The sequence below is a fragment of the Phascolarctos cinereus genome, unplaced genomic scaffold, assembly GCF_003287225.1.
Source record: "Phascolarctos cinereus isolate Bilbo 61053 unplaced genomic scaffold, phaCin_HiC Scaffold_2;HRSCAF=192, whole genome shotgun sequence".
In the NCBI taxonomy this organism is placed as follows: Eukaryota; Metazoa; Chordata; class Mammalia; order Diprotodontia; family Phascolarctidae; genus Phascolarctos; species Phascolarctos cinereus.
This window is the reverse complement of record NW_027555625.1, coordinates 312,776,556-312,790,269: the sequence shown is the minus strand read 5'-3', so window position 1 is coordinate 312,790,269 and position 13,714 is coordinate 312,776,556. Positions and strand designations below refer to the sequence as shown.

The window sequence follows — 13,714 nt, the reverse complement described above, 5'->3', positions numbered from 1 at the left end:
CTCCCCCATTAGATTGTGAGCTCCTTGAGGGCAAGGATTGCTTTTTTACCTTTTTTTGCACCCTCCAGCATTTATTACAATGCCTGGCACATAATAGGTGCTTCATAAATGTTTATTGACTGACTGGCTGACCATCCATTCCCCAGGTCTGTGGTCCCTGATATTACCATCCAATCCCCAAGTCTGGGATATTACCATTACCAAGAAAATTAAAATAATATTAGAAGCTATTTTGTACAATTTCCATTAAATTCTCCATTCATTTATTAAGCTGTTACTGTGTACCAGGCACTGTTCTAATGGCAAAGAATACAATTAAAAAAAACTATATAGTCTTTGCTGTCAATGAGCTCATGCTTTATGGGGGGGCCAGCATCAGAGGGAAATTGGTAGCATGATATCAGAAAAATTGTCACCTAAATAATTTGAAATCACAAAATAGCTTAAAAGAAGTGACTGATAATTTTGCATATGGGTTCCACATGAAAACATAAAAGATCTTTAAAATAGTCAATAAAGAAAAGTAAAGTCTGAATTTAGTTCCAAAATGTTAGAAGGACAGGCTTTTCAATGTTTCAGTGCTCAATACTGTCAGAACAATGTTGTCTGCAAAGAGGAGCATCTCGAAGACCTTACCACCTATAAAGAATCCCACTGACTCAGAATCTGAGGTGGATGTCATCCTTGATTAAGCAAACACCTTGGGCAAGCATACATTTTCTTGTTTTATACTGACTTGATATTAATAATTGGAGGGTCAACAGAGTTTTCCATTCAAAAATTATAGAATCAGATTAAAAGCTGGAAGAAATCTTAGCATCCATAAAGTCAAATCCTTTCAATTTACAGATGAGGAAACTGAGGCCCAGAGAAGTTAAATGTCTTTCCCAAGTTCACATATTTAATAATAATATTTAATACCTTAACAAGAGGTAGAACATAGTTTCAAACCTAGACCCTCTAACTACAAACCCAATGCTCTGTACCATCTTTCAAGGTATCTCATATGATTTTGACATATATATATAGAATATACCTTTTTGGAGAGGAGCCTTAAGGCAGCGTTTTGTTGTAATAAATTAAATGCTTTTTTTATGCTGAACAAACAGCACATTAAGACCTTGTTTTTTCTGTGCCTTTCAATTCTGTGACTGTAAAGATGTGGTCTTCTAGAAAATCAATCAGCAGCAATCGTGATGTATTTATTAAGTGCTTACTATGTGTCAGGCACTGTACGGCATGCTGGGTATTCAAGTACAAAGAATGAAACAATCCTTACTCGTAATGGGCTTCCATTCTAATGAGAAAGACAAGGCATACATATAACAATGCAAACAGCATAAATGTGCTTATATGTACATATATCATATAGACACACAGACACACATAAATACACAAAGTAGTTAAAATACAAGATAATTCGAGAGAGCGTAAGCAATTGGAGGAATCAGGAACGCCTTTATGCATAAAATGGTGTCTGAGTTGAAAAAGAAAGAGAGGGAGTCAGGCAGAGGTAAAAGGAGAATGCATTCCAAGGCACAGAGATGAATGATGGAGTGTCCTGAATGAGGAATAGAGATAGAAGTTCAGATTGGCTGGACCACACAAAGTGACAGAGGGGGAATAATGTCCAGTGGGACTAGAAAAGTAAGTTGGGGTCAGGTTATATTGGGTTTAAAAGCTAAACAAAAGAATTTATATTTTATTCAAGAGGTAATAGGAAGCCATTGGAGTTGGTTAAGAAGTCATGGTCAGATCTACTCCTAAGGAAAATCACTTTGGCAGCAGTCCAGAATGGACTTGGATTGGTGAGAGATTTGAGGCAAGGAAATTAATTAGGAAGCTGTTGCAATTATCTAAGCAAGAGGTTATGAAGAGCTGAACTAAGATGATAGTTGTGTGAGTGGAGAAAAAGTATTTGATGTGAGAGGTGTTGTGAAGGTAGAAACAGCAAAATGATCAACTAATTAGATACTTAGGGTGAGAAGTTGAAGATAATGTCAATAAACCTGAGACATTGGGAAGATGGTGGTGCCTGCTACAGAAATTTGAACATTTGGAAGAGGGAATGGTTTAGTGGGAAACGTAATGAGTCCAATGTTAGACAAAGTGAGCTTAAAGTGTCTCTAAGATGTCCTGTTTGAAATGTCAAGTGGACAATTGGTGGTGTGGGCTTAGAGCTCAGGGGGAAAATCAGGGCTGTATATATAATATAGATCTGGGAGACAACTTCACAGAGATGATAGTTAAATCCATGAAAGCTGACGAGGTTTCTTAGAGAGTATAGCATAGAGGTTCTTTACCTGGAGTCCATGAAAATTTTTTTTCAAAATATTTTGATATCTGTATTTCAACATAATTGGCTTCCTTTGTAATCCTATGTATTTTATTTTATTCATTTAAAAACATTATTTTGAGAAAGGGTTCATAAGTTTCATCAGACTGCCAAATGGGTACTGGAGCCCCTGATATAGAAGGATAAGATAAGACAAATCCCCAGAACAAATCCTTGAGGAACACTCACATTTAGGGGGTGTGATATGGATGATGAGCCAACAAAGGAGACTGAGAAGGACAGGTCCCACAAAGAGGAGGAGAATCAAAAGACAGTAGTGTCACAAAAATGCAGAGAGGAAAGAGTATCCCAGGTAATCAGCAATGTTAAATGAAGCAGATAGATTGAGAAGGATTAGGACTGAGAAAAAACAGTGAGATCTGGTAACTAACATCATTTCTGACTTTGGAGAGAGAAGTTTCAGATGAATGATGAGATAGAAAGTTAAAATGCAAAGGGTTAAGGAAGTTGAGGCAGTGGGTGTAGACAATTTTTTCAAAGAGTTTGACTGTGACAGTTAGGGAAAAAATAGGATGACAGTTTGAGGAGACTGCAAGGTCAAATAAGGGTGGGTTTTTTCTGTCTTTTTAAGAATAGAGATTTGGAGATGTTTGAAGTTGGCAAGACAGGAACCAGTTCATAGGGGAGTGATAGCAGATATAGTCTGCTAAAGAAGACAAAAGGGTAGGAGATCAAGTGTACAAGTAGAGAATTTGGTCTTGGCAAGGAGAAGGGTCACCTCTTTATCAAACTGGGAGAAAGGAGGAGAGAGTGGGAGATGATATTAAGGGGTTTTGAGATGAAGAGAATGGGAGAATGTTTAATGGCCTCCATTTTTTCAGTAAAATAAGAGGGAAGGTTCTCAGTTGAAGTGGGGGGGAAGGGAGATGTAGGAGGCTCAAGGAGGAAAGAGAAGGTTTGGAGTAACTTTTGTGAAGAATGAGATTAAGAATCAATTAGAAATTCAAAGAACTGCCTTGCTAATGTGAGCTCAGTAGAGGTTGAATAACATGAATGTGTGATGCACAATCAGCTTGTTAGTAGGAGCAGAAAAGAAGCATGATAGGAACAATTTAGAAGGAGGTTTTAGAAGAACAGTAATAGGACTAGAGGACAAAGGATTCAAGAAGGGAGGACAGATGAAATAGATAACTAGTGGGGTGAGGTTAGAGGAGATTAACATCATATTATAGGTAATGTCCAGAGAAAATTCTGAGGGGTGGAGGGAAGTCTTAATGAAAGTCAGAACCTGTTACCATCTCATATCTTCATCAAGGATGTCCCTGGTGCAATTTGTATGCAAATTTTTCAGTTCAGACTTATGAGTTCATTGGTGTAGGGAACTGCCATTAAGGAAATTCCTTCTGCTAATGAACTCCCTCTGCCAATGCAGATTGGTAACTTCTGCAATTTAAGATCATTGAGAATTGTCTGGGGGCATTGAGAGACTTGCCTAATATCACACAACTTGCCTAGTATCGCACAGACTATATGCAGGGGAGTGGGTTGGATAGGGAGGGGAATGGAAGAGGTGAAACTTGAATTCAGTTCTTCCTGACTCTGAAGTGTCCTCCCTCTCTACTGTGCTGCAGTGTCTGTCCTAATAATTTTTTTCATAAAATTTTTGTAGAGATGGTAAATTAGGCATATGAGCCCAGAGTTTGTTTTAATATTCTCAGCCACCTTTCTTTAACAATAAAATCAGATTTTTTTCCCAAAACAAAACCTATTTTTAAAAAAATAATGTTCTTCTAACAATGCTATAGGGTTAAGAGTGATAAAATACAATATTCTCTGACGAATTAACGTTGAGAGTCACTCAGAATGCAATGGAGAGGCACGTCTGTTATGATTGGTTGCTAACCAAGAATTGCACAAGAAAAGTGGTGTAGAGGCTATCAGTCAGAGAGCTGTAGACCAGAAGAGAAGATAGCCTGTGTGCTCCATTGGTAGATGTACAGTGTCAGGAAACTAAAGAAAGGTCATCAACAGGTTAGATGAACACTCTGTGAGGGTTTTATGGAAGCACATTGGCAAAGTCTCACAAACTGAGAAGACATGGAGAGGTTGTAATATACTGTGTTTGAGGCTACGCCTACATCTGTGATATCATTGATATGCTTTGTCTTTTGTCTCCTTTAGTATAGAAAGAAAAAATGCCATTGTGGGATACAGTTAAGATTATACGTGTTGCTATCTTAATACATATAGTTAGTAATTTAACTACTCTAAAATCCAACCAAACTATATATTATAACCTCTCTTCAATTTTGCTTCAGCAATGTTTCCCAGAATAACAGACATAATATGTTGGAGTGCATACAAATGCATTATATGTCTTTGCTTTAAGTGAATGATACCCTTTGTGTTAAGCCATTTTAATTTACTTCTCATTTTGCTTCCTTGTTTTGTCCTGATTTCTTCCCTTTCATTTCTAGCTTTCTTCCTCTCCTTTTTTTGTTCTCTCTTTCCTTTTTTCTTCACTTGAAAAACAAATTTTCTGTTTAACAAGTCAGAGCAACAATTCATTCATTTTGTCATGTTATAAAAGATCATCAGTTCACCTAAGCAGAGAGACATCCTGTTTCCACGTTTGCCAGTATCAGAAGCTTCTGATTTACTGTGACATTTGTTATGTCTTCTATCTCATGTTCCTTTCTTGAACTTTTTTTTTCTTGTATTATGTTGTTTATTCTCTTTTCCAGCCCTTTTCTTATCTTTCTCCTTTTTTCAAACTTGATTCTTTTTCTAAAAAGCTGTAACTGGAAAAGATATATGTCAACATTGTGTTTACAATTCTAAAATGAAAATTCTGGTTTTGCTTATAATGTCAATATAATTCTGTATTCTATGTAAGACCCAGATATTCTAGATAAGAGTTTAATTTAAGCAATATATTCAATGTTAATAAGCACTTACTGAAAAAACTTCAGTACTTTGTTTGGACTTCTCCTTTACCCCATCACATTCTGTCTTGCTTCATACTTATTTGTGTACATGTCATATATGTATGTGTACATACCTGTAATGTGTAACATACATATAACCTTCATGGTTTTGCATGTTAATATGTATGCAGACTTGTCATGTGTCATGTACATGCCACACACTTATTTGTGTACAATCGTATCCACTTATGTACATATCATTGACATGTCCAGACATGCCACACACTTATTTGTGTACAATCGTATCCACTTATGTACATATCATTGACATGTCCAGACATGCTATGTATATACTTCTTTGTGTACATGTCATATACACCCTATTAGACTGTAAGATCTTTGAGAGTAGGGACTGCGCTATTTTTCATCTTTGTATCTCCACTACCCAGCATAGTGCCTACATAGCAGGTCCTTAGTAAATGTTTGTTGAATTGAACAATACTGTCTAAAAATGATAACTTTATATTTCCAAAAGAAAGAAACTTTCTTTAGTATAGGATGATAAGATTTTGAGCAGAAAGAGATGGAAGTCATTTAGGCAAAGCCCCAAATTTTAAAGATTAAGGAAACTGAGAGCCAAAAAGGAGAATTGAATTGCCCAAGATCATACTGATAGTAAGTGGCAGAGTTGAGATGTAAACCCAGATCCCTTGATTTCAAATCCAGTTGTACTAAAAAGATTTTGATCCAGTTTTAAATATCTTCTTTTATTGTTCTTTCTAGCTCATTAAATCCAACTACACAATACAGGCAACATGTTCTATACACAATTGCTTATGAGCAAGCGAGGGCCATTGGCCAAAATATGGCTTGCAGCTCACTGGGAGAAGAAGCTCACAAAAGCTCATATATTTGAATGTAATTTAGAGGCAACTATTGAAAAAATTCTCTCACCAAAGGTATGTAATTGGTTAAAATGGAATCCTATTTGTGGTAACATTTCTGGGGAGGAAAGGGATTTAAAAAACAATTGGATGGGCCATGGACGTCATACCTCTTTTCTGAACTCCTATAGTACTATTTCTCTGCATTATTCATTTTGGTACATAGTCATACACCAATGTTTCTTCATTCAACAACCATCTATGAAGCATTTACCACATTCAAAGTACTGTGCTAGGTTTTGTGTCTGGCATAATTTAACCATTTCATAGATTCATAGATTTGCAACTAGAAAAATTATTATGAGGTCATCTAGTCCAGCCCCCTCATTTTGCAGATGAAGAGGCTGACTTGCCCAAGGACACACAGGTAGTAATAATAAATAATCGTTGGGATTCCAAGCCAGGCCTATAACTTTAAATACAGGCTTTCATCTACTACAAAACACCGCTATGTTTTCTATTTAGGTGACACTATGTGTACATAGATTGGTCCCTGAAAAGAAGGGACAATTATTATACTGTGTTTTAATGTTTCTATTATAAATAATCCACTTTCCCTAACACGAGTGCATGCAGTAGGTGCTCACTATTGAATGAATGAAATAATATATAATAAATCTTGATATGCTATAATTCTTATAACAATAGTGCCATATTGTCATGTTATAGTTTTACTTCTTTATTTTGCATTTCATTTAAGTAGTTCATTGCTTTCAATGAATATGATAAAATTTTGAATGGTTGAAAAGGAGGCAGAGTAAAACTTAGGGAATCCATTTGGAAAGATAAGGAAATACCTGTGATCTTTAAACAGATAAAATTCTTATTGACTTTCTGATTTCTAAAGAATTTGGTTGTATATCCTAAGTTCCTTATAAACTGATATTCTAAACATCTTAACTTTTTGAATTTCTTTAAAAGGTAAAAATTGCACTAAGGACTTCAGGACATTTGCTGTTAGGAGTGGTTCGAATCTATCACAGGAAGGCAAAATACCTTTTAGCAGACTGCAATGAAGCTTTCATTAAAATGAAGATGACCTTTCGCCCAGGTACATGCAACTATAGGTTTGTTTTATTCAGTTTGGTGCCTTCTTGCATTTCAGTTTTATTTGGAATGTTCCAGTTTGATGCACAGTATTGATTTCAGAGTAAGTGTAGTGAATTTAAAATTCCTTTTGACTGAATCTAAATTTCAAAGGCTAGGGACACATGGTATCATTTTTAATTATTTTTTCCTTCCATGTTTGCAGACAAAGGTAAAAATTCCCTCAAAAGTTGTATTATTTCACATTTTTTGTTTTTAATGTATCAAATAGTATTAAAGCCACCAAAAGTATATAATAACTATTCTTTTAAAAAAAATCTAAAACACAGTAAGATTGATTAAAATAAATATTATTAGTTCCTTAGAGTGGTTTTCAAAATGTTTACAACTTTAAAGAGCTTCAACCATTTATGAAGGAACTCCAAAGTATGGCAGAGCTACAGCTGTGACAGTTATAATACCTTAAAATATAATTCAGATACACTGTGCATTTGTCAGGTTTTCTTCTCATTCTTGATAATGTTAGTAAACATTACCAGTGGATTTATGGCTTCATTACATATTATATATGATTGAGAATATTTTAATTCCCACAGTATCACTGCTTACTTGACCAGCCTGAATGTTTTAAGCATGAAAAGAGCCCTAGACTTAGTTTGAGAAGACCTAGATTCCAGTCCCGGGGCTACCAATTAACTAGTTGTGTGACCTTGGGCAAACTACTTAACTTCAACAAGCATCGATTTCTGCTTCTGTAAAATAAAGATAATACTTGAAATATAAGAACAAATTAGATTTTATGTGTGTACATATATATATATATATTTTTTAATCTTAAAACACTATGTAAATGTGAATTGTTATCTTTATTTCCTTTAGGACTAGTTGATCTTCCAGAAGAGAATTTTGAAGCTGCTTACAATTCTATCACATTGCCAGAAGAATTTCATGATTTCGATACCCAGTTACCCAATGTGAAGTAAATTGTTTTTCTTATATTTCCACATGTCTAATAACATCCTACTCCAGTATTTTATCATTGCATAGACATGACTTGGGCTGTTAAAGTCTGTGCCAATTCAGTATAAACCCAAGGCACAATTAGAAATGCTTTAAAATAAAAGGGGGGGGGCAGCTAGGTGGTGCAGTGGACAGAGCACCAGCCCTGAACTCAGGAAGACCTGAGTTCAAATCCAGTCTCAGACCAAACACTTGAAACTTACTAGCTGTGTGACCCTGGGCAAGTCACTTAATCCCAATTACCTAAAAAAAAAAGAAAGAAAAGAAACAAAACAATTCAAGTACATGCCTAGGAGGATGAGGACGAGGAGGAGGTATAGGGGGAGGAAGGTCTATTGTCAAGGTACCAGTTTAGCTAAGTGTGTAGTGGCCCATCACCAGAGGGTTGTTCACCGGGAGATGAGTTTTTCTGGGTCCAGTAGTTCATAAAGACACTCTAATAAGGCACAAGAAATTGTCATCTCCATTGATGGAGGGAGCACTCATATTGATGGATCGTGGATCTTTTGAAATAATCAAGTATTTTTCCATATATCTTGGTTAAACAGAGTTTTAAATTTTTTTCTTACATCTTCATGTACAAACTTCCTTCAGAGAAATGGATTAAGTTTTAAAGAGGATTACCAAGTAACTCATCAAACACATCTGCCAGAAGCTTGAATTTATTATAATGGCTCCAAGTACAGTGACAAAAATGCACTATGTAGTCAATTTTTTCCCCTGCTGAAAACATGTTTTCTGGTTCTCTAATGAAATACAGAGGAAGGGAGGAGAGTAAAATTTTTTTTAAAAATTGGACAGTTTTGAAGATCTTGAAATAATTTCTTATAAATTACCTTAGGAGACAGGGAAAAGGAGAAGAATATGTAGATTTATGGCTCATAACGATTAGATATGCAACACTGGGTGAAAATATGAAACCAAACCAATAATATAAACATGTCATATCACTGAACGCAAACACAATATTCATGCTTGTACAGTGCTGAAGGGAAGCAATGCCAGGGGTGGGTACAAGAAAGATACTTTGCAGTGAGGTCAAGCAAAGGGGAATTTTTTTCTAAACTTGTGAGATTTCCATTTCTCCTCAAGCTTGGTCTTAGCCTCTAGATTGTAAACATAAAATGCATGGGCAAATGTTAACTTTTGACAAGTTAGTTGTCATTCATCAATTCTTTGCCAAGACAGGACAATATTTTGCCAGTATATGTATCAGTGCATACCAGCTGAAAAAACGTCTGTGGCTATCTCTACAGTATGTTCCTATATAGTTAACTAATAATTTATAAAATACACAGCTGAGAAAATAATAATCTTATATTGTTTTTAGAATGAAACCATATGGGGGTGGGGTATAGGCTTTCCAACCTAGTTATGAAATCATGGTGCTTTTGTTCATGTAATAACTTGGATTTTAAACTTCTCTATAGTGCTGTTGATGTTCTGAACACTTTACTCTGCACCAGAGCAAAGCTGAAGACATTACACTTAGAGAAGATTTCAGTAATGATCTGCTTTTTCAAGCCGGAAATTTTGGTGAGAGTATTTTAGAAGTTGGAATTATAAATCATAAACAAGTTTACTCATGTTTCTGTGCTGAATAAACACCAGAAGAAATAATTTATCTGCTTGAGTCCACTTGTATCTAAATTGTGTCTTAGGTCTACCATGTCTTTCTCCTTACACAGATACTGACTGGCTTTGGCTAAAGCCTTATTTCCTCATGCCAGGGGAGCTATAAGAGCTTCATGCTAATCTTCTAGTTTCTTATCTGTTCTACACATGATTCTTTGAACTTTTGTTTTCAAAATCTGTTTTCATCCTCTCCCATTTCCCTATTTAAGGACCAGCAGAAGCTTCCTGTTTCCCATCAAACCTGAAGTCCTTTGGTGGCCTAAAGGCCTTCCACCAATCCCATTTTTCTTTTATGTCCCAACATCTACTTTGTGCTCCTGCCAAGGAAATTCACTTGCTACCCCACATATATTTCCTGCCTTCCTGCCTTTGCCTTCCTCATTCTCCAGCAATCCACATCTTCCTTCAAAAACACATTCGAGCTAACTCCCTCCAAGAAGGCTTTCTTTTAATTTCACACCATTCTAATGACCACAAAGTTTTGCACTTTCTCAGTGTTTATGTAACTCATTTTGCCATATAGTAAATCACACATTTAAACTGTTGATTTGTAAGTACTCATATTCTTCATGTATATATTCTATTCAAGAAACATCTATTAAGAATAGCTAGCATTAATATGAATGTTTAAGTAGAACCTATATCAGATTATATGCCGCCGTCTTCAGGGTGGGGGAGAGGAGTGGGAGGGGGTAAAAATTTAAAGCTCAAAATCTTATGGAAGTGACTGTTGAAAATTAAAAATTAATTAATTAATTATAAAAAAGACTAGCTAGCATTTATGTAATGCTTTAAGGTTTACAAAGCACTTTATGCATGTTATCATATTTGATCCTCACAACCATCTTATGAGGTAGATGTTATTGCTTTTGTTGTTGTTGTTATTATGATATTCTGTACCTGTTATATGCAAGGGATTCTGCCAGGCATAACATGAACAATCCCTGCCCTTCTCCAACAAGGTGTTACTGGGGGCTAAGGTCGTTAGAATAAGACATGTACACAAAGAAGAATAGTACAAGGTAAGGATGATGTATATTGTGAATTTGAAGCATAGCTCTATCGTTTACCAGTGCTGGTAAACAAGGTCAACTTAATTAACCCCCTTGAGTTTCAGATTCCTCATCTGTAAAATGGTGATAATACTACTTATGATGCCTACCTCATGGGGTGGTTATGAGGAAAATACTTTGTAAACTCTAAAGTACTAAAGCAAGGTGAGCTATTTCACTCAAATAGATTATAAAATTGAAGGTAGAAATCCTGTCTTTTATTTCTTTTGTATGGTTTATCCCTACTTTCCCATAACCCTAGTAATACATAGTGGGTATATTTGAGGCCATACCTTGGGATAGTGCTATCTTTATAGTGCCTGGATTATAAATCACATCTAGATTATTCCCTAAAGGTAGAGCTTGGCCCAAAGCTGTTTTCCTTTCTGGGCTTAAGTGCAGTCTGAAGCTCATCATTCTCCTAGACCCTTAGTATCTTAACTCTCACAGCCTTCACTGTCACTCCTTTGTGATGTCCTGATTCTAGAATCTACCCCCCTTCTTTGGCTTCCTACCTTTTTTCCCACCTACAACCAGGACTTAGTGAATGAATATAGGAAAGATTTTTATTTATGAGAGGAGAATGAAGTTACAACTTACTTATATAACAGAGGACAACAATTCTCAAAGTGTTAAAATAAAAAAAAGGAAAAGAAGGATTCATCCACAGGACAAATCTGGTGCTTAGTAAATCTGCTTTGTTCTATAGCAGATAATGGTGGAAGCACCACTGTCTTTCCAATCTCCCCTGCCAGTTATATGCCTCCTTTCCTGGTTCCTTACATGGAATGGACAACAATCCCTCCTGGAACCCATCTGACTCAGAATGAATGTAAATAGTAATGGTTTCTCTTTTGGCCAGTAACCTTGAGGGTCTTCCTGTCCCAGTTTGATTTTTTTTTTTTATTAAAGGGACCATCCCTTGACTCACTGCTTAAAGAGGCCTATTCATTGAATGGGTGTTACCTCACTCAAAGTGAGAACCTGAAAAGATCTTAACTTAAAAGGGCCAAGGTGTCCCACTGTATCCTGGGCCATCTCCAGTTGCCCTGATCACTGGACCCAGATGGTTCTCAAGGAGAAAGTGAAGCTGGTGACTTTGCACAGCCTTATCTCACTCAAATCAAAGTCAATTGCAAGTCATGTCATCATCTCCCTGATATAATGGTCCTCTTCAAGAATGAAAGATAAACCACACAACCTAGGAATATAAAATTCCTTTTCCAAAGACCTTGGCTTTGACTCTTCCCAACTTCTTGTCTCTGGATTTAACCAACTGGTTAATTTTTAAAAGTCATGCTAAACACTCAGCTAATCAAAAATGGCTACTGATACCTGCTGGGACATGGCCCACCACCTCCAACTGGGCATAGCTCCTTCCTTGGATTAAGGAGGGTGTGGAGATACAGAACCTTAGAGTGGAATGTGGGGTAACTCTGGACTCAGGTTTGTTACTTAGGCAAATCATTCTTGTAGCCTCAGTTTCCTAATCTATAAATTGTAGAGTTTGGACGAAATGACCTTGAAGGGCCTTTCCAGCTCTAAATATATGAATTTATGATCACTTACCATGCAAATTAATATAAGCAATTTCTCATTACCAAAATATCCCATTATTTCATAGAATCCTACAAATACTATTGTTAAACCATGGCAGATTTTCCCCTTGGTATCAGACAATCACAGTTGCCTAAAATCTGGCACTGACAGAAAATAAGGAAGAGGGAAAAACTTAGAGAGTATTATCAAGAACACGACCTTTGCTGATTTTCTGACACAAATTCATCGTAGTCAAGTCCCTTTGGTGTTCTCTGGGTCTAGGACCTGAGGAAGCTTTGCAATGTAACCAAAGACACAATTTGTTACCTGGCATTCTCCTCCAGGAGAATACCCTTGGAATAGTCCAGAGATAATATACTCACACAAAAGGAAAAGCATCCAGCGACATCTGACCCTTGCAATTACATTGCTTTGCTATGATAAGATACCACCTTCCATTTTCCTTCTGTAAATACTTTGATGTATTATATAGGAAGTATGATTACGGTTAGTTTCAAACACCAGCAGTATGAACCTTCCTTTCTCCTGTTTTTATGTGGTGGCTGCAGGAAGTCTCTAAGTAGAAGAAACATTAGTATCCTACTTAGGGCTATTGACTCTACTACTGCCTATCCTGCCTCACAGTTTAGCTTTCTGTTTTCCTTGCTGAGTTACTACTTAGTTATTGATGTCTCATAAGTGCCCATGGGCAAAGTTATAATATTCATTTAGTGAGACTGGAAAATCTGCTTAGTCTTTGTTTACATATGTAATATTGTTATTTTTTTTTATCAGATCCAAAGCAACAAATATTTCTTTGGGTAATAAGTTACTTTATTTAACTCTTCTTTTTCTTTACAGCAGATAAGCATTGTGTCTTAAGTAGCATAAAAGACTCAATACCTTGAGTGACACTCCATGTTTTAGTTTCCTGGTTAATGTCAATTGAAATTGAATCAAATTCTTCTATTTTCATTATGGGCCTAATATACTTGCATTATTTGTACATTTTTGAAGTTATAGGCATATCTCAGGTCTTACTTGTCTTCATTAATCATTACTTTAGGTGAGGAATCTGAACTACTTAGGAGACAAAGCTTCTTTGATGACAACATATTGACACATAACAGTACGATTTTGGCTGGATGCAGTTTTGCAAGTCTCCTTGAAGAAAAATCTGTATTGTATGTCAGTGGAGATGGATTTGGGGATGAAGGAGCTGCCGGGGATATGATTGGTATGTCTTAAAGCTAA

General features: G+C 36.1%; 1 protein-coding gene across 1 annotated transcript in view; it reads left to right on the top strand.

Moving 5' to 3' along the window:
* Window positions 1–13,714, top strand: part of RAD21L1 (RAD21 cohesin complex component like 1) — a 54,114-nt gene that overhangs the window by 14,271 nt on the left and 26,129 nt on the right. Inside the window, 6 exon segments of the mRNA XM_078150188.1 lie at window positions 6,007–6,182; window positions 7,089–7,218; window positions 8,094–8,193; window positions 9,665–9,672; window positions 9,675–9,770; window positions 13,527–13,697. Coding sequence (XP_078006314.1) covers window positions 6,039–6,182; window positions 7,089–7,218; window positions 8,094–8,193; window positions 9,665–9,672; window positions 9,675–9,770; window positions 13,527–13,697 — 649 coding nt within the window. The 5' untranslated portion in view covers window positions 6,007–6,038.